Source organism: Cyanistes caeruleus, chromosome 15 (assembly GCF_971803275.1).
Source record: "Cyanistes caeruleus chromosome 15, bCyaCae1.hap1.1, whole genome shotgun sequence".
Lineage (NCBI taxonomy): Eukaryota > Metazoa > Chordata > Aves > Passeriformes > Paridae > Cyanistes > Cyanistes caeruleus.
The window spans coordinates 9405090-9430508 of NC_141715.1; the positions used below are offsets into that span (position 1 = coordinate 9405090).

General features: G+C 42.3%; 1 protein-coding gene across 5 annotated transcripts; it reads right to left on the reverse strand.

Moving 5' to 3' along the window:
- PCBD2 (pterin-4 alpha-carbinolamine dehydratase 2) lies at positions 1-24696 on the reverse strand. 5 transcript variants are annotated; one of them, XM_086851509.1, is made up of 4 exons: positions 24591-24696; positions 21768-21899; positions 3431-3511; positions 1-1965 (listed from the first exon to the last, which is right to left on the reverse strand). In XM_086851509.1, exons 1-4 carry the CDS (start codon positions 24672-24674, stop codon positions 1870-1872), a joined length of 393 nt encoding a protein of 130 aa, XP_086707635.1. In that variant the 5' UTR covers positions 24675-24696; the 3' UTR covers positions 1-1869. The 5 variants fall into 5 exon arrangements, with proteins under 5 accessions (XP_086707635.1, XP_086707638.1, XP_086707634.1 ...); XM_086851512.1 differs by having other exon boundaries at positions 1-2792; XM_086851508.1 differs by having other exon boundaries at positions 24585-24684.
- Between the last annotated feature and the right edge of the window lie 723 nt (positions 24697-25419).

Genomic DNA, 25419 nt, shown 5'->3' on the forward strand with positions numbered 1-25419 from the left:
TTTGATTTTATTGGTTTTATTCAAAGCCCATGCGTTATGTATCAATTCTGAACAACAGACTTTCCACAGTTCATTAGAGATGTTGTCAAAACGTTGGGTGAAGCTCATTTCACTTCCCCACCGGTAACAGGAGACATCACAACCTGGTTGTTTGTTTTTGTTTTATTCACTCTTCACAACACTGACCATTTTCAAGCCATATCAGGGAAATCCTCCACTTCACTGGGAACAGGCACTTGTGAGAAAAGAACAGCTGAGCACATAGTCTGAATTTGGGTCTTTTTAGGTATTAACTTCATATCCCAAGCAGTGTTACCGATAATAAACCCCAACATCTTTCTTCCTGTATGTGACCAATTAGCACGCGATGGTGCTTGCTAAGGATTTATAAAAAATATCTTTCTTATTTTATCAACAGTCACTTGGGTGGCAGTTCATGGCATTTTGCATCCCAAAATATCTGAGAGACCACACACCTCGCATGTACTCCCGATATAGATTTTGGCACTGGTGCATCTCTCTTCTCGGTAGCTGGTGGCTGTGCCGCCGGTGTCATCTGAGCAATGCGCTCCGGCATTTCGGAGGTGTCAATCTCCCGGGAGCACCGCAGCCGGAGCTGCTCACAGGGCATGACAGAGCATGCTGGGGACATTCAGCAGGGGAACTGCAGGGGAAGAGGCCCTCCTGCAAGCTTTAAGCAGAATGAAACCTCCCTGCCGGCACTGGAAATCTGTCTCGGGGAGGATCATAGGATAAAAACAAAGACATTCAAACCACGGAGGAAATTATTTTAAACGTTGTCAGTGGGATCTGCAACAATGTTTGCAATGAGTAATTCTAGGTATGAAAATAAAAAGTGGGTAAGCATAGCTTCAGTCGAGCCCAGCTTAGCAAGAATCCTGCTAATGCAGCTTTCTTCACCGCCGGCAGCCCTGGCCAGGGCTCTGGGTACTTGGCCAAGCCACCCCCTGCCTAATCCAGCAGGTACTGGAGCATTACAACACCAACAGTGGCTCAGTCCTGCAGGGTGCTGAGCACTGACCGGGCCAAGCACATGCCACATTTAATGGTGTGGGAGCTGGGGGCTCACCAGGATATTTTTTTTTATTTGCAGTACCAGCGCTAAAGTTTCCAGCGACTCCAAGATCCGGTCCTGAACCTGGGAGTGCCCAAGCCAGCCTGGATGGGGCCTGGAGCAAACTGCTCTAGTGGAAGGTGACCCTGCCCACAGCAGGGGGTTGAAATGAGCTTCAACCCAAACCAGTCTGTGGTTATGTGATTCTATACTCTTAGATGGGAAAAAGTTCTCAAGCAGTAACTCTGCATACAGCTGTTCCTGCCAGTTGAGCTTCAACTCCAAGGACACACCAGCAGCAGCTTGCACTGCTCTTCCCAGTATCCCTGCACTCGTCACTGGCAGAGATGATGATACCAAGCCTGGCTGGGCTGCTCTTACGCTGTTTGAAGTGCAGAGATGTACAAATCTGTAAGAGGGAAGTGGCTAGGCTTGGCAGAACATCATATGGCAGCTGCCACCAGTCCCTGTGGGCTTGGGGAACACCAACACACATAGGTGGGCTCCTGGTTTTATTCCAGCTCAGTTTAGTTTTTAAAAAAGGATTGTTCAAAACTTATTTATTGCTGGTTTATCCACTACATCCTCCTGCAGAGCCAGCAATGGGAAAGTACAAGCACAGGCAGCCAAAGGGGTCTCAAGACCAAGGTACTGAAGGTCAGAAAAGCTCAGCTACTGCTTTTACAAAATATCTTCTCTCTATGGGTTTTGGAAATCACGATTACAAGGAAAGAGGGATCCCATTTAAACACAAAATATAGGTGGACACTGTATTAAAGCTATTTACATCATGGTTAAACTGAGGCAGCAGCTTTGTCAATAAACTGAGCCAGCTTCACGTCTCTCTTGGTCAGCCCACCGCAGTCATGGGAAATCAGAGTTATCTGAACCTATCACAAAGGAAAAGAAAGAGGTTACAAAGAGAAAAGCATCTTAAACTCTGACACATAGGCTGAACAGCAGTTCACTGTGAACGCTGTGTGTCTCCATAGTGAGCTGGTTTTACTTGGTGCTCCTGGCAAGCACCAAGCTGGACCTTCCCTGCTCATGTAAACCAGAAGATGCTGTAAGTGAGGAGACTTTACAGAGCCTGGAATCTCATCATAAAAGCCCCTTTGCAGAATAACATAGGCTTTCCATTCCTGGGCTTCATCCAAGAAGAGGTGTCTGATTAAATCATTCACTCTTTACGTTTAAATTCCATGGATCAGTTTCATGAAGAACCCAAGCCAGTGACCAAGCTGCCAAGAGCTGAGTCAGGGGCTCACATTTTGTTAAGAACCACAATCCCAGCGGTGAAAAAATTCTTAAGCTTGCTGCAGATTAATTTAAAAAAAACCAAAAAAAACCAGTCTTGGTGACACAGCTGCAACACAGGTCTGTCTGGACTGAGCCAGATGACAAGTTGGGTATTATTCTGTCTTGCCTTCCACTGAGATTTTAGAAAGACTCAAAAGGAAAAAAACACAAATTCTGAATATTCTAGAAATCCAAGAAAATCAGGAAGAGTGGGTGATCAGGTTTTTTTACAGTGGTCATTTAATGTCCCTTGAATAGGATGACATGAGGGGCTGATGAGGAAGAGTCTCTGCTGGGAGCTTCAGCTGCAGGGAGAAGTGGGATGTCCTGCTTTGGGGGTGGTGGCTGAGTTACAGGATGCTTGTCAACTTGTCCTTTCAGGATATTTTTAGTGGGATTGCCATACATTCATGAAATGCTACAACAAACAATGTGATACGATGCAATGAGAAGTACTAGAAAATAAAGCTGAAGGGAGAGCAATAATTTCTCCCTTCACACAGCACCTTTCATTCAAGGGTTGCAGTAATCCTTGCCACCCTTGTAAATACGAGACCACCACCAGTTAGGTAATATTATAAACAAATTTTATAAGCTGCTATGTTGAGACATAGGAGCCTACAATTTTTTAAAAATCAAATCTAAATTGAGACTGCCAGGCTCCCATTTAGGTACCAACAGTCTGCTACCCTACACCACTGAGTTCCTGACCTGCTGCACAGACAGGAATGAGAGCTGGTGAGTAGTTTTAAAACAGTAATTTATTCAGGTTGGCTAAATAAGAGTTTAAGGGCTTCTGTTTTATTTTTAGATCTCAGTCAGAGAGGTGAAGCCACAGACCCCAACCATACAGCTGGCAGCAGGCGCAAAGAGCTTCATTATTAATTCCTCACCACAATTTCAGCATCTCTTTAAAATCTCAAATCTCTTATAGAGACACTTCCCATTCCTTTACCTTATAGAAAAGCTACAAATAAAGGCAGAGAGAATGGGCCAGTGGTTTGGTCTCCTTAACTCCACTGCTGTGTGAGTAACTGGGTCTGGTGAACACGTTACCTTGCTGTAGACATTAAACCATTCCGGGTGGTGATTCATCTTCTCTGCTTGTAGAGCAACACGTGTCATAAATCCAAAAGCCTAGGGAAAGAGAGAGCAAAGAGGAAAATAGTCCACCTGCCAGAACTGGCACTGGATTGGGGCAAGATTCACTCCAAAATCTCAAAATTCTCCTCAAGATGCCCCAGATGGCTGCACCTTGGCTTTGTGTGTGCTAAAGAGGCATTTGAACTTCTCATGCCACTGGTGCATCTCCCAGTATAGCTGAGATGACCCCCTGCAGACCTGGTAAATCATCCTGCTCAATGGGATTCAGCTCATTCAGGACTCAAAGCTATTGCATCCCAGCAGTGATTTTTATCCCTGACATCAGCAGAGATTTTAAATATTGGGATTTGAAAACTGGGATTTTAAATATCCATCCCAAGTTCTCCATCCTCTACTACCTCTTAGAAATGTGCCATTTCTAATTAAGCACCATGCCACAGTATGACCAACACTGCTCCCAGAAACACATCCCTCCATTTAACCATTTTGCTATTTATTTCACTGGGGAGGAAAAGGCAGCAGGTGGGCCTGCCCCTCTGCTTTGTGAGATATATTTTCCCTCTAAATGAGTTAAAAAGGGTTTTCCAATCCTCTGTCCCTACATGCTCCCCCAGGATGAAAGTTTTATCATAGGCTCAAAAGGAAAATAATAGTAGGCCCTTGCCAAAATACTTAGAAGCAAATCACTGCATTATAAAGAAAATTAGAATGTCCATGCAAATCAAGACTGTAATTATGCAGTGGGGCCCGACGGGCCTGGGAGCGTGAGCAGGATGCAGGCATCAGCCTTTGTTCATACCAAGCTCCATCCATCGGGTTCAGGACCTGAATTAACATGCAAAGCTGGAGGAACATCCACATTACAGTCTGGTTCAGATTATAATACAACAAGCTCCACAAAACCATACCTGATTTAGGTAGGTTTTTAGTGCTAATTTATGGAAGAGAATGTACATAGCCCGCATTCCACCAAGCGATGGCCATTTCAAACAAACATGTGGTCAATGAATAACATATAATGGTTGATAATAGTTTCAAGTCTTTTTCCCTCTCACAAATTGCAAAAACCTTTAAGGAAAAAAAAAAAGAATTGGTGCCTGGATGAAGAATGACTTTGTTGGTCGCTTTGCCAGTCAAATGAATACAAATGTTATAATCAGAGAAAATCATTCCAATGAGGTTTGTCATTTGGAAATCACCAAACTGTCAGCAATTAAAAAGCCTTTTTTCTTTGACCTAAGAGCTTTCCAAAATTCAGAAAAATCTAACTTCCCTTGAAGCTCTTGCTCAGTTTAGTTTTACTTTGAGTGAACAATTACTTTCAAAAATTTGCCCATGTTTCAGCAGCATGCTTTGAAGTAGAAACCTTCAAGTTGTGCATCAATGTTAGCAATGATTTGGAAAACTTAATTAAGTGTTGGTTTAAATGTTTTTAGTGTCTTAATAAGAATGCTATTCCCAACACAGCAATCTATACACAGATATATCCTCAAAAGTTTAAAACAGTGATGTGCCTGCAACCAAACTGCCTGTACAGAAACAAATAGCAAGGAAAAAAATTTAAAATAAATTTATAAAACCCCCTAGCAGGTTTGGGTATGCTCTATTGGTATCTGTTCATCCCAGGAATTCACCCGCCCATGTACAGACCCAGGTCACACTGCAAACAGTCACTGATAGTGAGACAATAATCACTGCTCCAAAAAAAACACACAGAGAGAATTACACAAGCAAATTACTCTATAAACTAATTTGCTCTCTATACCTTCCTCCACACTTCAGATGACAAATCCTCCTCATCAGTAGAGCACCAAATCCCCCCAGGCAGTGCACCAACATGACATCCCACTGCCCCTTCCCTGCAGAAAGCAGAGTCTCCAGCTGGATAAAATGGACATGTTCAAAACTGTTCATCCTACCGAAGACTGCTCAACTTGAGGCTGTCCAACTCAGGAAAAGGAATAAATTCCAGCAGTGGGCTCTACCCAGGACATGTCCTGCCACTTGTTGCTCCAGCTGAACCAACCAGGGCAATCCAGTGTCACAGTAAAGGACAAAGCCTGCCCAACTTCATACATGCCCTGCTCTGCTCGGAGACATTCTCCCTCACTGCACATTACCCACAGCAACTTACTCCTTGCATTTTAGTTTACTTTAATTACACACAAAATGTATCTCACTAAAAAATGAGCTATGGTTCTACTCAGCAATTTCACCAACACAATTTCCATTAAGGTCTTAAATACTTCCTTTGCTAATTAAATGAATTGGAACACTATTGTTTATTAATCACCTTTATATTTGTAGAGCCTTAACCTTCTTTGGGAAAATACAACTGGCTCTGGAAGGAAAAGATCTTTAGGTTTGATTAGATATGAAAACACTATTACACAAAATCAGTTTGGACATTTCTTCACGTCTTGAAACTTGATCGGTAATTTGGTCTAATTGGTGATCAAGGAAACTATCTTGTGATCAATTAAAGTAATTACCGCATTCCGGCAACACAACCAACCTTAATTTGAGCAGGAGTCTGCACTTCTTCAACTTTAATTAAAAATAATGAAAATTATTATGCAGTCTGCAGTGCAAGATCATTGTCAAGACTGCACTGGTGAGCAGAGTTTATCAGACCATCACACATTTCTTGATGAAAGTGGGACAACCACTTCACTCATGACAGTGAGATACGGCACAGTCTTGACTTTCTCTCTATTAATAACAGGGATCTGCAGTCCCTCAGCCCCAGATGAGAACTTTTTCTAATTTTTCCCTCAAAAATAAAAAGACAGGAGAAAGAAAGGTTTTCTGCATTTTCTAGAAGCCATAAAGAAGTATTAAAAGAGACTTTGATGAAGTAAATATTATGAAGTATTCTGTTTTTTCAGTAATAGGCATATTAGACACATTTTTAACCTAACCCTTTTAGGAAATTTAAGCTAAAATAGTATCCAGACATTCAGGGAACTTCACATAAGTAGATGACACCACCCAAGGGGTGGCAGAGAGCAGAGTCCCTGCAATGAGCCATGAAGAGCAATGTAAGTAAGGAGTGAAGCAATCCTGCAGAGACAAGATGCCTTGGGTGCGCTGGTACATCTCTTTGTTTCTTTAAGATAATGAAAGAAGGAACTAAAAACTAATGGTGTTTCACATCTAAAATGTTTCTTAAATACTAGCAGCCCTAATATGTCTCCATGAGATAAAAATCAGGGTTACTTTTAGAAAAACAAGCTAACCTTAAAAAGTGAAAAAAACCCCAAGGTAAACTTTAAAAGAATTCAGCTATCTCATAATGTTTTGTGACTGGTAAAGCTGCTCTTGAAATTGATGTAATCCACTATCACAAAATAAAACTTAATGTTACTTTTGTTGCCAGAGAAAGAGAAAACCAGGGCCAGACACTTTGCTGTCAGAAGTGGAAAGAAAGATGAAATTCCATCCACCCCTCTGCTGCACACAGCGCTGCACAGTTCTGGGAGAACCACAGGATCCCAGAGCTAATCTGCTATTATTCTTCCTTTCACACTTCTTAAGCAAGGAATCCATTCATCTTAATACTTTTTAAACACGCTGCTTTTGCACAATGCTTGCCAACATTATCTTGATGAGTTATACATCAAAGGCTCACAGGTCATTGTGTTGTGCTCATACATCAGCCACTGCAAGTTCCCCATGATGGATCACCTCCATGCATCTCCAGAAGAAAGCAGCTGACAGTACTTGACTCAAAGTGGAGATATTTAAGCAAAACAGCTGAAAGGCTCGACAATATAACCATGCACACTTTTTATTTGTTTGTTTGTTTTAAAAAATGACATCAGCACTTGGGCTTCTTAAATCCTCTGGACACCCAGCCAAGGAAATTATGTGTTAATCACAAGTACATTAAGGTTTCTGCCTCCCATCTGTCATTATAATGCTGGAGGTAGCATTAACCCTGACCTTCTGCAGTGCGAGGGCTACCTGTCTTCCCTTCCTCTGCCACCCAGGCTGCATCTGTACCATTTATCAGTGGGAAATTAATAAATTACTCAGATTACAGAGACACTGTCACACAGGAGATGACTACACCTCATACATTTGCTCTCCACTCACCTGAATAAAAAGTACCAAGGGCACAGCATGTATTCTCCTCAGCAGTTTGACACTTGTAACAATAAAATCAATCATTATGGTTCACTCCCAGACTCCAGAAGCTTTCACATATCCAGCCAACATTACTACCTAACAAGCCAGCAGATAAAAGGAAAAAGCTTTTTAAAGTCAAGATATCATAAGTCAGGATTAGCTACTAGTCACAAGTGTTCTCATGACATTTTCTCTTGTGCTCTCAGGAAAAAATTGGACTTTATGTTGATTCTATTTACTCCATCACTAAATACTTTTATCACATAAATATGCATAAATCACAAAGCTACACTCTTTATCTGAAAATGACAACATAGTTAAACATAAAAAAAGAGGAATCTAACTAACATTTATGAAGGTGATGGCAGCACAGAAGGACATGTATTCATTCCCAAAACCACATGCCCATATCGGGATTCTTCTCTGTTGGCATCTCAGTTTGCCTGAACCACCCTCAGGGACACTGGATCCACACAGCAATAGATATTTTTCTCCTTTTTTTTTGTCTGTGTCTGGATTCATACACAACATCAATCAGGTGAACATCTTATTGCTCCCCCCCTTTTTAATATCAATCCATGAACAGTGGGACAGTAATTAAAAATGCAAATAATCATGCACCAAAACAGAGCTAAACTCAGGTTACTCATGTCCCACATCTCTATGCTGAGCTTCAAGGCATGGACAAGGAAGATCAGGCATTGTGCCTACAATTCCCTGCTGTCTCCATTCCACCCCATCCTGGCATGGGTAGCCAACAGAGTTTGAAGGTGAACACCACTGGTAGAAATTTGGTTTTCTCCTCTTTAATAGCTCAAGCAGGAAAATATTGTGAACAGAGGCAACCCTCCCATTCCACAGCATCACTTGTGACTGGGGAAAGCAGTGCTCTAAACTCTGAAGGATACTAATGAGGGGAAAGGATGGAGAATAATACTAAAGACACTGTGGCATGGACTGAGATGCCATTTCTGTCTGCATAGAAATATCTGAAACTGTAAAAACCCCTACAACTCCAATTTCCAACTGAATTGTCAATGTTTTTCTACATTTACAATGTTCTTTGAAAACCCAGAGCTGACCACTCGCATCCCCCATACTTATCTGCATACATCATTTACACAAAAATGCAATGTTGCTTTACACTCTAAAAAAAGTTACCTATTTACATTCCTATTGCAGCTGTAAAACTGCTGTGTTAGATGTGCAGTGGAGAACGTGCAAACCTTTACACCATGTTCTCCAAAGAACGCTGTTTCTGTCTCCCAGCACTTGTTTACAATTATGTCAGTGAAGAAACCAGCTTGCCAGCTCTATATCAAACATTTTTGACAGCAAAAGCACAAACACTGATCTATTCTAAGTAGTTTGCCACTCTATGTAATCTTGGAAAAGGCATTCTTGCCTTTGATTCTAAAAATGTTTATACTTCGTACATTATGCAAATAGTTTTTATATATTAAGAAATAATGCTAGCAAAGCTCAAGTTAAATTAAATTCTTCAACAATAACCTTGCCAAAGCACTGATTTTCCTATTAAAAAAATTATTCCAATTTGTTGATCTTACATTGGATGAAACATACTGTAACAATCTTCATAATTTATGTCCTGTTGGGACACTATGATTTAAAGTAACATAATACAGACTAGCATCACTGCTAATCTAAACCACCTGACCAGATAAACAACAGTTTCCCCTTCTCTCTTCACTGAGAGTATTTCTGTTTATTGTCATATGATTTCCCAATTTGAAGAACGTGAAGAATAAATGGAGGCAGAGAGGAGTGGAGCGGGGAGGCACAGCCCTGCCTCGATGGGGACGTTTCTCACACAGGTACTGGTACAATGTCAAAGCCACAGGAGATGACAGAAGGCAATTTCAGGAATGCTGTCCCAAGAAAAGCCCAAGATGCTGGTGGCAAAGGGAAGTTTGCCCTCACTCAGCACACTCTAGACCCAGTGCAGCACTGGGCACAGCACAGTTCTGACAGTGCCGGAGGTGCAGCTCTCCAAAGGGATTGGAGTCCAAGGCTTCCTCTTCCTCAGTTTAGTGACCTAAACTATGACATCACAGAATCAGGACAGAATGCTTTGGGCTGGAAGGCATTTTAAACATCATCTAGTTCTAATCCCCTGCCACAGGCAGGAACATTGGCCATTATCCCATGTTGCTCCAAGTCCCATCCAACCTGGTCTTGAACACTCCAGGGATGGTGCATTCACAGCTCTTCTGGGCAACCACCCTCACAGGGAAGAATTTTCTATATCCAATCTAAATCTACCCTCTTTTACCTTAAACCCATCAACAGTCACAAAAGAGATGCAAGTGTCAATTTCCCCATCTGAGATTCAACCAGTTTAAAAGGCAAATTCAATTATTTTGCTATGGGCAATGGACATGGATCAGTGCAAGGAAAGGGACTTTGAGAAAAGTAGAGAGCACTCAGCTGCTGCACTTAAATCCTGCTCCTTGCTTTGCTCTCTTCCTCCTCTCAAGCTCATTAAGTATGTAAAAAACCCTTGTGTGCAGTCTGCACAACAAACATGAACCTGATATTTTCTAAGCCTGTTTATATCAGGATTTTAACAACTGCTGAATTTAGGCCTTCTTTCTCTTAAACCCCAAAATGTTACATGTATTACCTTCTTCTTCATCACACCTTGACTTTTCCAGCAGCCTCCATGCTGAGGATATTTCTTCCTATTCTCCTTTTTATTATGAAAAGTGATTGCACTTTCATGAACAGAATACATAATATTCTTGGTGATTCAATAAACAGATTTCACACCAACACTAATCACCTGTCCCACCAGAAAGATTTATAGACATGACGGAGAAGAAGTGAGAGAACATGGAGATGTCTTAAGGCAGCATAAAAACTTTGTGGCAGTGATAAAATTTTCAGTGCCAATACAACAATATTACAAATTACATTTATTTGTTTATAGGTAGATAAATATAATGACAGTTGCCCATAACAACTTCTGCAAAATAAGTAGATACCCAAAGTTCAAATCTCACCTGGAACTAGGTTATGTGGTATTTGTAATGCATCATTTCATATCAAAATACAGAAGATAAATGCTTTTATTTTTCCTTTATTTCCACAGGTCCCTCAGTACTTATAAACATAGACTAATAAATATTATTTATTTATTAAAATTTTAGGTCTCTAAATTACATTTTCCAGAAAAAAATAAGGGGGAATAATCCCAGGTTTCAGGACTGAACTAGAATATGGAAGAAATCCTTCAGCCACATCATAATCTCAAATTGGCTCTCCACCTCCCAAGCCATTTTTGTGTGCTTTGTGTTAAAAAATGGAATATAAAGGTTGCCCTTAGGAGGTTTGCACCAAATAAAACAGCTATTTCAAGAAACATGACTTTTTAAAATGAGCTTTTTGCACCCTACCTAAAAACATGAAATAACACAGTGAAGTGCCCATTAACTGAGCACCTGCTAAAGTAATCAGGCACTTAAAATAATAAACTCCTTTGGCTGCACAACTGAAAGAACAATGATAATTTGACTTGTTAAAACTAATGTTTGGTCCAGCAAATCAAACCCCTGGCTGTACTGTAATAAAGCCATCACGCAAACCACAATAAAAATAAAGTAGTAACAAGGTGCAGGGAGTCCCCAGTTCCAACCTTCTGAAAAATTCAGGCACTGAGTCCTCTGCTAAGGCAAAGGGCAATGAATTATCCTTGACAGCACAGTACCAGCCCATGACATGAAGGTATTGTAAACCAGAGCAAATCAGAATTAATTTAAGTGAATGTTCTACTTCTGAAAGTTTCTCAAACCCTCTGACTTTTACAGAGTGCAGGTATGGTGTAGAAGAACAGAGAAGTTCATTATCCCATCATGCCACACTTTGGATGAAACAGATTTGACTGGAGCAGAACAAAATATTCTGCAATTTTCCCCAATGTTTGTTTTTACTCATATGTGAAGGAATTATTTCATTCTGTAGACATGAAAGTGAACTTCACATGCTGTTGATAACACAGGGATGCTCAGACAAAATTCTCCTTGGTCTTTTGGCAGAGATTACATACACTATCAGTTTAATATCCAACATCTTCTCTGCTGAGCATCCAAGGGCAATCATATCCTGCCTCTGATAATCCTCTAAATCTCTGCCATTTATGATCCTAAGAACACATCAAAGAGTGGTAAGAAAGGCTTTGCTTTATGATGGATTGAGAGAAGATGTTGGTCTCATGACCATTTCATCTTCCACTACCCTGTCAGCTTTTTTGGTTTAGTTTGTTTTTTTAAAGACAAGTTCAGCCATTCAAACATGCAACAGAGAAAACATGATGGAGATGTGAAAAATTTGGACAGGTCTTCCAATCGTTCTCTTGGCCAAGCCAGAAGCTAAAAAGAGCTAGAGATTTGCAATAAAGCAAACCAAGGACCATTTACTGCAGATCCAGTCAGGGGATCATTTCACTGAACTGAACTGCTGAAGGTGTCCAACTGTACTGTCAGAATGAGTTTTAATGTTTGGACACCCTTTTATAGTAGAAGAGTTCAGATGATAAAAAGGGGCAGTGAACTCAGGATGAGAATTACCTGGGCCAGCACTGGTAGGCTGCTAATTTACATTGTACCATAAAATTCAAATGTTATTTTGCAAACAAGATACTTCAAGCCTAGAAACAACACATCATTTGTGAAAAAAAGAGTAGGACAGACCAAGAATTTTCCCAGACATGATGGGGCATCCTTCAAGCTCTGCACAGTTGGGTGCCTTGCCCGGTTTTCCATGCCCACTGTTCCCTCTGGGATCTGTACATCTCCTCAATCTGAGCTTCATCTCCTGTCTCTGCTATTTGGAAGAATAGCTGGAGCAGGTCACAGAGAAAAGGATAAAAGCAGCTACACTAAGCTGTGTTATTAGGACAAAGCTCACCTAACAGCCAACAAATCAGGTACTCAGCCTGAACTTAACGTGATCCACTATCTTCAGACCCCTTGTTATGCTCCAAACATACGCCTGGAAGTGAGAGTATGTTTGATGAGCAGTATTTTGAGAAGTTCTATGGGGTTTTTGCTGGTTGTTTTCTTACCAGAACACAAAGGTTTCTCTGAGCAGGACAGAGAAAATGTTCCCTCAACCAGGGATACTTTGGACATACACAGACATATATTTAACTGTCTGTTGTTATTCTCATCCCTGTCCAAGGAAAATCACGGTAGATCATGTAATCAGGACTTTTTTCTTCTGATACTAGGAATAAATAATATTTTCTTTCAAAGCATCCTTAGCAATAAATAAACCCAACAGTGCAGTGCTGACTCAGCACAGGGCTTCCCACTCATCACTGTGCTCCCACCAAACCCCTCCAAGAATCACAACCAGCTTTGCGTTTGTCCAAAATGACTTTTCATCTCAGCAAAACAAAACTAAAGGAATAAAGGGCAAGGGGAAGAGCAAGAAAGGAAGCTCTTCCCCAAAAAAGCCATGTAAAGTGGGTTTGCAGCTTTATAAAAGAGGGCTAAAAAACCTCCACACGCCTTGCCTTGATAAACGATGGCCGTGCCAGTGGCTTTTCAGAGCAGATGTAATGTTTTAGCCAAACGTGATTGTTTGTGAAAGAAATAATTCTGATCAAAACCCGAAATTGCAGCCAGCAGAAGAGCTGCACTTCGTCACGCTAATCCGCCCTGACGGGGAGCGGCGAGCGGAGATTCCTACTGCGAGAGGAGCAGATGCGAAAGGTCAGCGCTGGCCCACGACTTCAAACCCCTTAACGTGTAAAACAGTGTGCATTAAAGCCTGAACCGGCTCACGGCGGGATTAACGGATGTCCGCTAAGTGGGTTTGATGTGCTTTTGGTGAGTAATGGTTAATTTTGAAATAGGGGCGTTGTAGTTTTATTTTAGTTTATTCTGCTAGCCAGAGTCCATTTTTAATTACAGCTGCAGAGAATAATATCCCAAAGCGTGTTGCTCCTTTGTGGGAGTATGAGAAAGTGAGAGGCAATTTACAGTTTGAAACTGTAGGCAGGCGTTGCTCCAAAAGAAAGGGGATGCAAAAGGTTAAACAACCAGGATTGCATTTAACCAGCATCATTCCAGTTCCCCCATAAAAATAAGTTTTATTGTATAAAGGAGTTTCAAAAAAACAGTTTTCTTTAACTGAAAAGATAAAAACGTTCATCTGAGTGACCATCTTAAAAGAGGCAGTCATACTTTCATTTTCCCAAATGAAGCTGTTCAACTGAATTCAAACCCACTGAATTTTCCATTCATTTTCCAAAAGTGTTTTATCATGGAAAGTGCCCAAACTGTAGCTAAAATTAGATGGATTTGCTCCCATTTATCTCTTTGGGCACTGTCAATATGGCTGATAGAACATTATTTGTTCTGTTTAATTGAAGCAATCAATCTGTGTGGCTCAAAAAAAAAAGAGAAACTTTTCTTTTGCTACAAATTTACAAGACAGCTTGTGAGGTCCAAAAGGCATTTAGACAATTTCTTTTGCATTTTCAGATCAATGCATGCAACAAGCATATGAAAAATGCTGTAATAACTTTTGAGTGATAATAAATCTGTTAAGAAAAGCATTTGTATTGGAGTCAACAGCAGAGCAGCCCAAAGGTCAACTGGGCAGATTTTAAGCAGTGGAGTGCATAAAAGGAGATACAGCAGGTCTACTGAGGGGGGAAACTCAGCAACTAGAAACACCATACCCCAATAATTATAAATAATAAAATAATAATGGTTTGTTCTAGGGAGAAATATGACTTAGCTCATCAAGAAAATGAGGATGCCAAATTCCAATTATGTCACAGAAAAACCAAAACCAAAACAAAAAAAACTGATGCAAACTTTACCACAACCAGGATGGGACATTTTGCATGATGAAAGAGATGAAGGACATATGACCACTCGTGAGTCTTCACTTTAAAGATAATTTTTTAAAAAAATGTGATTAATATTGTGACATTTTAAATAACCCTGGTGGCCTGACACCACTGGCAGTGCCACAATGAAATTATAATGATGACATGAGTACTGTAAAAGCACTTGTCACAGGCAGGTGGGACACAAGGGTGGTGGCATCTGCATGCACAGACCCTGGCAAAGAGGAGACGGGATACTCAACAGCACAAAGAGGAACCATCACCTAAAAGGGCTGCAGGAGACATAAGGAGGGACTTCTTACAAGGGCATAGTGTGACAGAACAAGGGGGAATGACTTCAAACTGAGAGAGGGCAGGGATAGATTGGATACTGGAATGGAATTCCTCCCTCTGAGGGTGGTGAAGTCCTGGCACCTGCCCAGAGAAGCTGTGGCTGTCCCATCCCTAGAAGTGTTCAAGGCCACTCTGGAAGGGGCTTGGAGCAACCTGATCTAGTGGTAGGTGTCCCTGCCCATGGCAGGGGTTCAGAATGAGATGAGCTTTGGGATCCCTCCCAACCCAAACCATTCTACAATTCTGTGGGTTTGTACATGGCAGGCCATGATGGCTGTGAGAAGAAAATAAATACCTTATTTCCCCACTCCCACCTCCAAGGATTTCACTTCTTCTTAGACACAATCAGATGACACATTTCCACCACTACAGACCTCCAAGCTTTGCATAACTTCTCACCACTGATTGCCAGCTAACTGGAAGCATCACTGGACAGAGGACACCCTAACCAGAGCTCCAGTATCATCTCCTCCTTCTCCAAGGCTAGGGAAGGAGAATCACAAGCTTCCAAACAAGCCATCTCCCTGGAACCTCTCATTTCATTTCCCCCAGACCCTGCACTACCTTCATCCCACAGGCAGTGGCAGGCAGTGGTGCAGGCAGGTGGATCATGTCCAGGTCCCACAGCTGCACCCTGACCCGCCGACTCAGAGGCGAGACTCTTATTTACTCAGTCAATCCCAAGAATAAACTCAAGGAAGGTGTGACCATCTAGGAATCATATATTTTTACTGGTGCTTTGCTCTGAGACACTTGATGCAGTTCATTGACTGTGTTTCAGCCTGCAGGTTAACCTCTGCCAGCTCCAGAAACTTCACTTCGCTATCAGTTTCTAATAAAAGAAAATGTCAACAGGTAAATACGCCCAAAATTCATTATTTTCAGATACAAAGATATTCCCAACTCTGTAAACCCACTCATAAATAATTCTGATTTATTATAAATCAGTTATTGTATTCATAAACGCTGGGAAGTTAGTGAACAACATAACTACCAAAAGAAATACTTTCATAACTTTGCAGGTGCACAAATCACAGCATATGGGAGAGGACTCAAAGGATAATGGAAAATGAAGCAGTTTCAGAAAGCCTATATGAAAACCAGCACCTACCTAGCTCGATAAAAATAATTTATTTTTAGTCGACAGGCAATCAAATGCAAAACTCTAGCAGAAGGAGCTGGCAGAGCAATACTACTAAATTGTATACTAATGTATGTAACACTATTAAAAATAGCAATTCCCCCCAAAATGTATGAAAATGGGTCCAACTTTTGATTAGCAGAAGTGACAGTTGGGCTGAGGCTGCTCAGGCTTTGAGGTTAAACACAACTGACACAGGCTGCACCTGAATCCAATCACTCCCCGGGCTCCGAGAAGATTCACACGCGAGGACTAAATTTGTCACAAATGGGTTGGTTTCCGATCCTCCTGTAGCCAACTTGCTTTATTCTAACCCCCGTTTAACAAATCAACTTAATGGGTACTGGGAGTGCTATAAAACTTAACAATGGAGTGATTTTAACTTTTAAAATATAGTTATGAAGCAAAATGTTGGAGAGCTCCTTCAATACTGGAAATCAAATTAAAACGAGACATTTTTTAACAGTCTTGACAGATATAATCCTAGTTACCATGTAAATTTATGGTAAGCTGCTGTGATATTAGCCACAGGTGCTACTTTTAATATATGGCCTGCATCTGGCTGGGAATAAAATACCTCAAGAGGACTGAAAATGACCTCACTATCAGACAATGGAGAAGAAAAAAACCCACAAGACCACTGTGGCATATAAAAAGCTGGAGATGTGGTCCACAACTGAATATTTACCATAAAATTCATTTTAACTCTGCAGATTGTAAGTTGAAGGATATAATGTTTTCAATACATAAAAGGTGTGGACGCATTTCAGACAAACAGCCAAAAGATTAAGTACATAAAGTGAAAACAAAATACACTGCCTATATGTATAAAACCAAATTTTCCAACCTTTGATGAAGGTAATAAACAAAGCAACATGCCAAGAGTAGAAGAAGGAAAGACAGACCCGGATTATATTTAAGGCACTGGCACCAAGTTCTGCCATTGAAAGAAATCAAGAGTATTCATTGCATATCCTACCAAATTCATTGTAGGGAATTATGTCTAACCGGGATCATACAACAAGGATCATCAATTTAAAGGGACAAATCTGAGAATGTCTCCCTGCAGCCAAAAGAAAAAAAAATTGGCATCACCAAGATGGAGAAAAAAGGCATGTACTATAACATGCTCTGTCTCACATTATTCCAAGCAAGAGAGATAGCAAATCTGGAAAGGAAATGCAAAGTGAGAATAATAACTTATTTAATATGCCTAGATTTTTTGCTAGATCTTTAAATATATTCTCCAAACCCAAGACACAGATTGCACTGAGACATATGTGCCTCTACTCTTAGTGCACAGCATTTTCATACTGTCCTCTCCACTCAGGCTCATCTTCCACCTCCACCCTCTTGCCCCAAAAGACAAAACATGTATCTGAAATAGCTTTAAAACTCTTAGAGCATTTGATTTCCTGTCATTTTAGAGAATGGCATTAGAGATCTTATGGAGACTTCCTACTTTTTTTTTTTTTTAAGCAAACATAATTAAAAACTTACCCTATAAAAGAAAGCAGCTGTAAATCTGAACCTGACCATCACCAAGCTTGCCCACCTTTGTAATTTCCCAACTGCATTTGCTGCCTTGGTGTGATTACCTACGGAAATGCAATCACACAGGCAGTTGCCCCTTAAACCTTCTGGTCAAATCCAACCAAGTTTGACAAGAGACATGGAAGTCTCAGAGCTAAGATGTTCCTGCAAATTCAGGAAAAGTGAGCAGCTGGATACAGGACCCAAACCGAGCACTTGGCATCCTGCACTCACAGCCTTTCACAGCTGCCCACCCAGCCCAGGACTGGGCTTCAGATGAATCTGGGAGGAATTCACATCTTTAACCTAGACCTATTGCCTCTTCCCACTGCTCCCAAGGTGAACTAACCTGAAGTGCTGGGAGAAGTTACCAGCATGATTTGGAGGCATAAATTAACTTCCTACCCCAATTCCCAATTTTGTTCAAGCAGATTGGAAGCTGAGAGCTCGCTCCACTGGAAGAAAACCATTTCAAAGATGTGAATACATGAGAGCATCCCTTCATGGATGCTACACCATGCCTGAAAGCCTCACCAGCCACTCTTCTCTGCCCTGCATCCTGGGAGAGAGGCCCCAAAGAAGCTCCCTGATGAGGCTGTGAGGTTTGTAGAGGCTCATGAGCACCCAGATGCATAGTAGGGATTGCCACGGAGTGCTCCAAGCCCACCTCCTCTCCAGAACCTCACTCACAGCCAGAGGTTTCTGCCAAGCACATGTTCCTTTGGAAAAGTGACTCAACCTGGGGGCTTTGAGCGAGTGCACCCCATCGAGGGTGCTGAAGGTAAAAGACTCCAGTCTTAACTCATCACTGCCTACCTGCCACTCCACAGTGGCAACAGCTCAGGGCAATTGCAAGGCATGAAGAGGAACAGAGGCACTGGTGTCACCAGCACAGCTCTTCCAGACACAGCACCCTCCTCCACAGCTGAACTGCATTTTTCCACCCACCACTAGTGTATTTTATTTTATACAAGATGCAGAACACCAACCCACCAGGAGCCTGCCTCACATAATGGGAACATACAGCCAATACTATCCAGTCCCCCAGGGCTGATGCTTGGTGGGCATACACAGCAACAAAACCAACCAATGTCTTTCAGCAGAAACCCAGCCTGGTTTCCAGCTTATTTCAGAGAACTGTACCACCAAAGTCCATTTTCATGAAAACATATCTTCAGACTAACAAACACCACCAGTGCTTTCAAATTCTGGGTTACAAACTAATTCCCTGAGCCAGAAGTGTCATTAGCTTGTCAGCCTTACAAAGGCAGCTCACTGCTAATCGCTTTTAACTGAGCTAATCTCAGCCCAAAAACTTCAGGAATCTAAATAACTCTTGTTTTACAGAAGTTTCATTTCATTCTCATGCTGAAAATAATATACATAAACGAAGCTCATGTCTACACATTTGCACAACTTTATAATAAAAGTTGTGTTTATATTCTTAACATCTGTTGACATCCACAGACTTTGTAAACCTGGCATAGATTTTGAAGCCACAGAATTTTCCATGCATCATGAATATTATCTGCAAGAAGCAATAAAAAAAAAAAGCAATGAATACATTAATCATACCAATATCATCTGCAAAACATAAATTTGAAATACCTTTCGTGTCAGCTCAACCACTTTTTTTTTTTTTGTATTTTTTTTTTGTATTTTTGGGGGTGATTTTTTTTTCCACACCTGATTTTATGCCATCTGTAAAAGGGCTGCAAGAAGATGACTGAAATGACAGATCACTGAGGAAATGACATTTCTCAGTCCTTTGACTTTTACTAAACACTTTAAATCCTGTAAATAGAATATTTATTATATTAAATGAAAGCAGTTGAACCTACAAGTTCCATTTTTTCATTGCAGGACTAAATTCTCCCAAAGTACAAGGCAGGTACAGCTCCACTTTTGCCATTTGTTTCCTAGGTTGTAGTAAACTGTAAACAGTATTTACTAATAGTCACTATAAATACAAGCATATGTGCATAATTTAATAAAATTAAGTATACATGAATAATTTAAATTTATTTTTAGCTTCAACTTATCGAAAGGCAAATACCTGCTCTCTAATACCAGCTAAGTATCTAATGCCCTTGGGATCTGCATGTTGAGCCTGCTCCTGGACTATGAGAACATGAATGATTTCTTCCCTCTGCAACTGCAAAGGAGACACTGCAGAAAATCCATAAAAATCAACAGGTGAAACTCTGCCCTTAGATATTCACATCTATGCTTGATCCAACCAAAACTGCCCAGAGCACCCACCTGCATGGCTTTTTCTCCCAATTTGGGGCAGAAATTGTGTTTTGAAGTCAACTCCCAGCCCCTGCTCTCATTTCTGCCTTACATCCATGAAATCAGCTAAGAATGAAAGACACTGTTCTAGTATCTTCCAAACAATTCAAGTGGCAATTTTTAGAAATACTCTTCCCATGACTACAGATACTCAAAGTATGAGCATATAGTTCATCATTTACCAATAAGCTAATTTAAATATACTCAACTTCCTATACTGGTATGTGCTCCATCCACCTTCAAATCAGGAAGGCATGGGTACAGGTAGACCTGTGGGTATCTACCCATGCTGTAAGATAAATCTACACTGTCAGAAAAAATACAACTTTGTAAATTTTTATCAAAGTATGTATTTTCCAGATAGCTACTGGTGCAGGACATTGATTTGTCTCCTCATCGGTCTGTTGGCAGACAGGAACTGTCTAAATCCATCTGATCAAAGTCAGTTACTCATTTACAGTGGGCAAAACTGCTTTTTAATTAATTTTGGGAGCAACTTCATTTCTAGTTGTGCTGAATCAACAAAAACTTTGACCATAACCAGGCAGAGATGCCATTTCATGAATATTTGAAGTCAGAAAATCTCAACTCTTCCAAGGGCCACTTCTATTCCGCCTCGTTCGTGGTTGCTCCAGCCCCCAGCTGCCTGCACTTCTCACCAAGGCTTCCTGTGAACTCCCTCTCATGGGCTTCTCCCCTTCACTGCCCTCTGAATGAACTGATTTGGTTCTATTTGCTCTGTATTAACACTCAGGTTAAAAACATACTCAGAGCTCTGGCATGCCCCCTGGACCAGCACTGTCCTGCTAAATGGGCTGGATTTTTCTGCAGTTGTTTTCTCTTTTGCTTTTTCCCAGCTCACTCCATCCACCTTCTCTCTATTGCCTGGGCTTTCCTTACTATGACAATCTGTGAAACAGGGAAAAAAAGGGCCAAGGTTGCAAGTTGTTGTTTATCCAGATCACTGTGGTTTCCTAAAACATCTTGTTCTGGGTTTAGGCACAGCCATATAAATAAACAACTCACAGCATAGCTCCTGGTCTCTACACACACCAACAAACCCACAGTATCCCCAAATTGGAGCTTGCCATGTCCCTCCGTAGGGAGGGAAAGAACCAGCTTGGTGAGACCCATCATCCCAACAAACCCCTGGAAATTCTTTCTCCTCCCTAGAAAGAGCTCACCCTTCCCTCAGAAATAAAACAGAAAGGAAATGCATGCTCTGGGAACGTGACTTTTTCTAAGAAATGTCATGATTCCTTAGAAAGGAATTTACAGGGGAATGTAGCTGAACAAGGACCTCAAGACAAATTCAGTATTTCTAAAGCAAGTTTGTAATTGATGTCTGAGGCAAGTTCTTGTGTGAGATGTGGCTCAGGATCCTGCCTCCAAACAAAAACCCAGTGATGTAAATAAAAACCAGCACTCTGTGCACTCTGTGTGCCAAAGACATTGCAAGATCAGCTATTAGAACTCTGTCAAGGATATACTAGAACTTTGTATTCCTGTTTAGAAGGTGAAATGTTCCCATTTTCCCCACCTTGTTTTCCAAAACTTTCTGTTCTTTCTTTTATTTACCCATTTTTCTCATGTATTTCCCTGACAAAAATGATCCCCACTGGCCATCAATTATGTATTTCCAGCATTTATTCACGAGTGTTAGTAATGAAAAAAAAAAATCAGGATCAAATACTGCTTGTATTTCCACAATACCAACCTTGACCCTGACCTGAATATTATAATCAAGAAACTGTAATATTAGAACAAATCTATTTATCAACTACAAAATGGAATTAATTTACTCCACCTAATGAGATCAGAATCTGAGAGCAATTCATCAGGGCAAATCCAAGAGGATTTGGCCCCACCAGGATACTCCCAAACTTCTGAATATAAATATTTTCCCATCAGGATCATATGGAAATTAAAGCAATTACATTTCCTTTATATTAAAAGTGGTATATAACAATCATTACCTGATTAAAATTCTTGAAATTGAACTCCTTGTAGATGGCATCTCTTTCTCCCAGCTCAGACCAGCCTGAAGTTTTGAGATCCAGTAAAACTTGGTTCCTTTCCTCTGTTGTCAACCAGTGAGACTGGGAGGACTATTGAGGGGAAAAAAATAAAGGCACGGCACAAGTGAGGCTGAGGTTCTCTTTTGTACAACAATAAGAAAACAACACAATTAAATTGTGGTTATGTATTGTGCAAAGGTGAGGATGTGGAAAATTCACTGTGCAGTTTCTTACTATTTATAATTTCACAGACCAGTTTAACCAAACCCTGCCATTTCTGTTTGGCCAAGTGCTTTTTGTACAAAACTACTGAAAAGCAATAGACTCTTTCCCAAGAATGGACATCAGCATACCCATACCCTTGGTCATCTCAATTATGCAGATGCTGCATAATTATGCATCATATTTAATTTTCAAAAGTTCCATTCTGTCTGGTAAGTAAAGGATGATTTACATTATTTGATAAATGTACATTTATAAGGCTAAAAGATATCAGGAAATACCTATTTAAAAAGAGAGAAGAAAAACAGGACATTGTATTCTACCTACTTTGTATTTTACTATTTTAAGAAAGTGGGAATGGACCTTTAAGACAGCGTACACTGTGGAGTTCCACAAAAAACAAAGAGCTTTTTAACTTAAGTAAAAGAAAAAAAATTACAACTAAATTAAAAGAAAAAAAATTACACAATTACAAAAAGTGTGAAGCTACTGGTAAAAGCACTAGATTCTGCAAAGCACCAGTGTTTAGGTATGGCTTACTTGAAGTGACAAGAGTCCTCCTGATGCCACTGGGGGCACAAACATGACAGATTAACATTCTGCTTAAATATCTGAATCAGGGGCTGAACCACACACAGGGTCAGAGCCAGACACAGAGGAACTGTGGGGCCTTTGGAAGAGGTTGATAACTTTTCTAAAAGCAGGGACTAAGAGCATGAGCCCTTCCTCAGACAACATATTCTGAGAGATAGGTTCTTCCCACTAAAGCATGAGGGACCCTTCTCCCCAGTACAGCTACATTCAGATTGGTTTAGTTTTTATTTTAGCAGCTGGCCAAACTTTGTGAGATCCTCCAGAAGGGCAGTTTTGCTCCAGAGGTTCATTCAGACATGGGAGGCCAGCTCAGGAGTTTTCACCTTTGCCAGCCGGTGCTCCAGCAGGAGCCCTGGTGCCACCAGATGGGGCTGTGAGTCTGAGCAGAGCAGGAATTAACGCAATTAATGCGACCTCAGCAAGGCATTAAGATGCCAGAGGGCCAAGGAGCAACATTTTCATCAATAACACAGGATAAAAAGCCCCAAAGGGAGTAAATCAATCTAACAGCAATACTGCTGCTGTTTGTGCTTATGGGGATATAGAGATGTAACAAGAGATGGGTTTTACAGGTCCCAAACTGAACTAATTTATGCTCTTTACACTTCAAACACTCCATCAGGCTTGCAAGAACACAAATTTCAGATTACTATAACTGCAGTCATAGGCATAAATTTCTCACATTCTTCTTTTTTTTTTTCAAGCATACACAAAAATCACCAAAGCTAAAGGATGTGTCAAAATGTACTGTTTTATCTAGCGTGAGATGAAATTAGTCTGCAAAGGCACAAAAAAAATCATGAGGGTGGGTGGTTTTTTTGAGATAGCAAAGTCCAGGACTGTGACCAGGACACAACACAAAGTCCACTCCTCCAGCTGGCACACAGATGTCCTGTGCCAGCTCTGGGGACACTGTGGTGCCCTCCTGACACCTCGCCTGACACACAGCCATTGACAAAACAATGCTGTAACTTGAAATTCGATCACAGAGTTTTTAATAGAAATATGGAGACCACGTTTGATGCAGGCCCTGGTGAACACTGAGCACATTTTGCATCCTGAGTCAGTCCCTTGACACACCATGATGTACAGAAATGTAGCAGAAAGCAGCAAGGAAAAAGATGAAGTGGGAGGTTCTAACTGTGTTTCCATACTCACAACCCCCAGCAGCTTGTCACGGGCATGGCCAGAGCCCCAGGGAAGCAGGAACAGGCACCAGGTGCCAATGATGACCGAGCATCCGAGGTGCTGGCGCAGGAGCCACACTCAGGGCCCAGGGGCTGTTGTGTGGTGTGGTTGACTAAGTGATCGATAATGTTTGTTCAGGGGAAGCTCAGGCAAAACAGTCATTAAGTACAAAAAGAATTAGAACGCTCATGCCTGAGGGGCGAGGGTTGAACCCCGCACGTGCTGTTCATTATTAGCTTTGTGTAAAATAAAATAATCAGCGGTGAGGTGGGATGGGGGGGGGACACAGGAAGAATCATAGAGCGATTCGAGTTGGAGGGGATCTTAAAGCCCATCTTGTTCCACCCCCTGCTATGGACAAGGGCACGTTCCACTATCCCAGGCTGCTCCACTTCCCATCCAGCCTGGATGAACACTTCCAGGGATGGGGCAGCCACAGCTTCTCCGGGCACCCTGTGCCAGGGCCTCACCTCCCTCACAGGGAAGAATTTCTTCCCGATATCCCATCTAACCTATCAATGTGAAGCCATTTCCCCTTTCCCTCCGGGCTCTTGTCCAAGATCCTCTCCAGCTCTCCCCATGCCCCTTCGCGTACTGAATGGTGGCGACCAGGTCTCCCCGGAGGCTTCTCCAGGCTGAGCAATCCCAATTGCCCCAGTTCCGAGGGAACAGGGCCGGGGACTGACCCGAGGCCGCGGGCCAGCGGCCTGTCCGTGTGGGGCCCCTCTGCCCCGCGCCCCCGGCCCGGTGCCCGGTCCCCGTCCCCCTCACCCTCACCATGGCCGCAGGGCTCCCGGCGCCGCCCGCCGCCCGCCGCGCTCCCAGCAGCGCCCGCCGCAGCCCGGCCCCGCCGCCCGGCATGGCCCCTCCGGCCCGGCCCGGCCCGCCCCCGCCGCGCCCCGCGGGAGGAGCCGCTGCCTGCGGCGGAACCGCAGCGGCCAGCGAGCCGGCAGCGAGGGGACACGGAGCGAGAGAGGAAGGGGAGATGCCTCCGCCACAACAGCCGCCGGGATGGGGGGTGGGACCGGCAAAGCGGCGACCGGTCAGGAACGAGGAGGCTCAGGCACCGCATCGCTCTGTGCAACCCCCGGGAAGGAACTGGAGTGAGGGGGAGACCGATCTCTACTGCCGTGCTTGCAATGAGAGGATCACAACTGGCGTAAAGCTGAGGTTGGAGGATTCAGATGAGATTTTAGGAAAAACCTTTTTACTGTCCGGGTGGTCAGCACTGCCCCGCGGCCCAGGGCGGTGGTGCACTCACCATCCCTGGAGGGGTGTAAGAGGCGCCCGGATCTGGCGCTGGGTGAGGCGGTTTAGGGGTTCCAGTGGCGGTGCTGGTGCAGGGCTGGACTGGACGCTCTAAAAGGTCTGTTCTAACCTTGATGATTCCATGATTTGTGACACCTACCCGGGAGGAAAACGGCCGAGCTGAGCTGCGGGCCGCGGCCGCTGGTGGATTCTGTCTCCAGGGAGCAGACAAGAGTCGTTTCCACCCCAGGGGACCGCACCAAAACGGCCCCGTTCTGTTTGTAAATACATCTCTGTTTCTTTAGCAGTGCGGACATAAGCACTGGGGACAATCCAACCCTGGGCCTCTCAAACAACC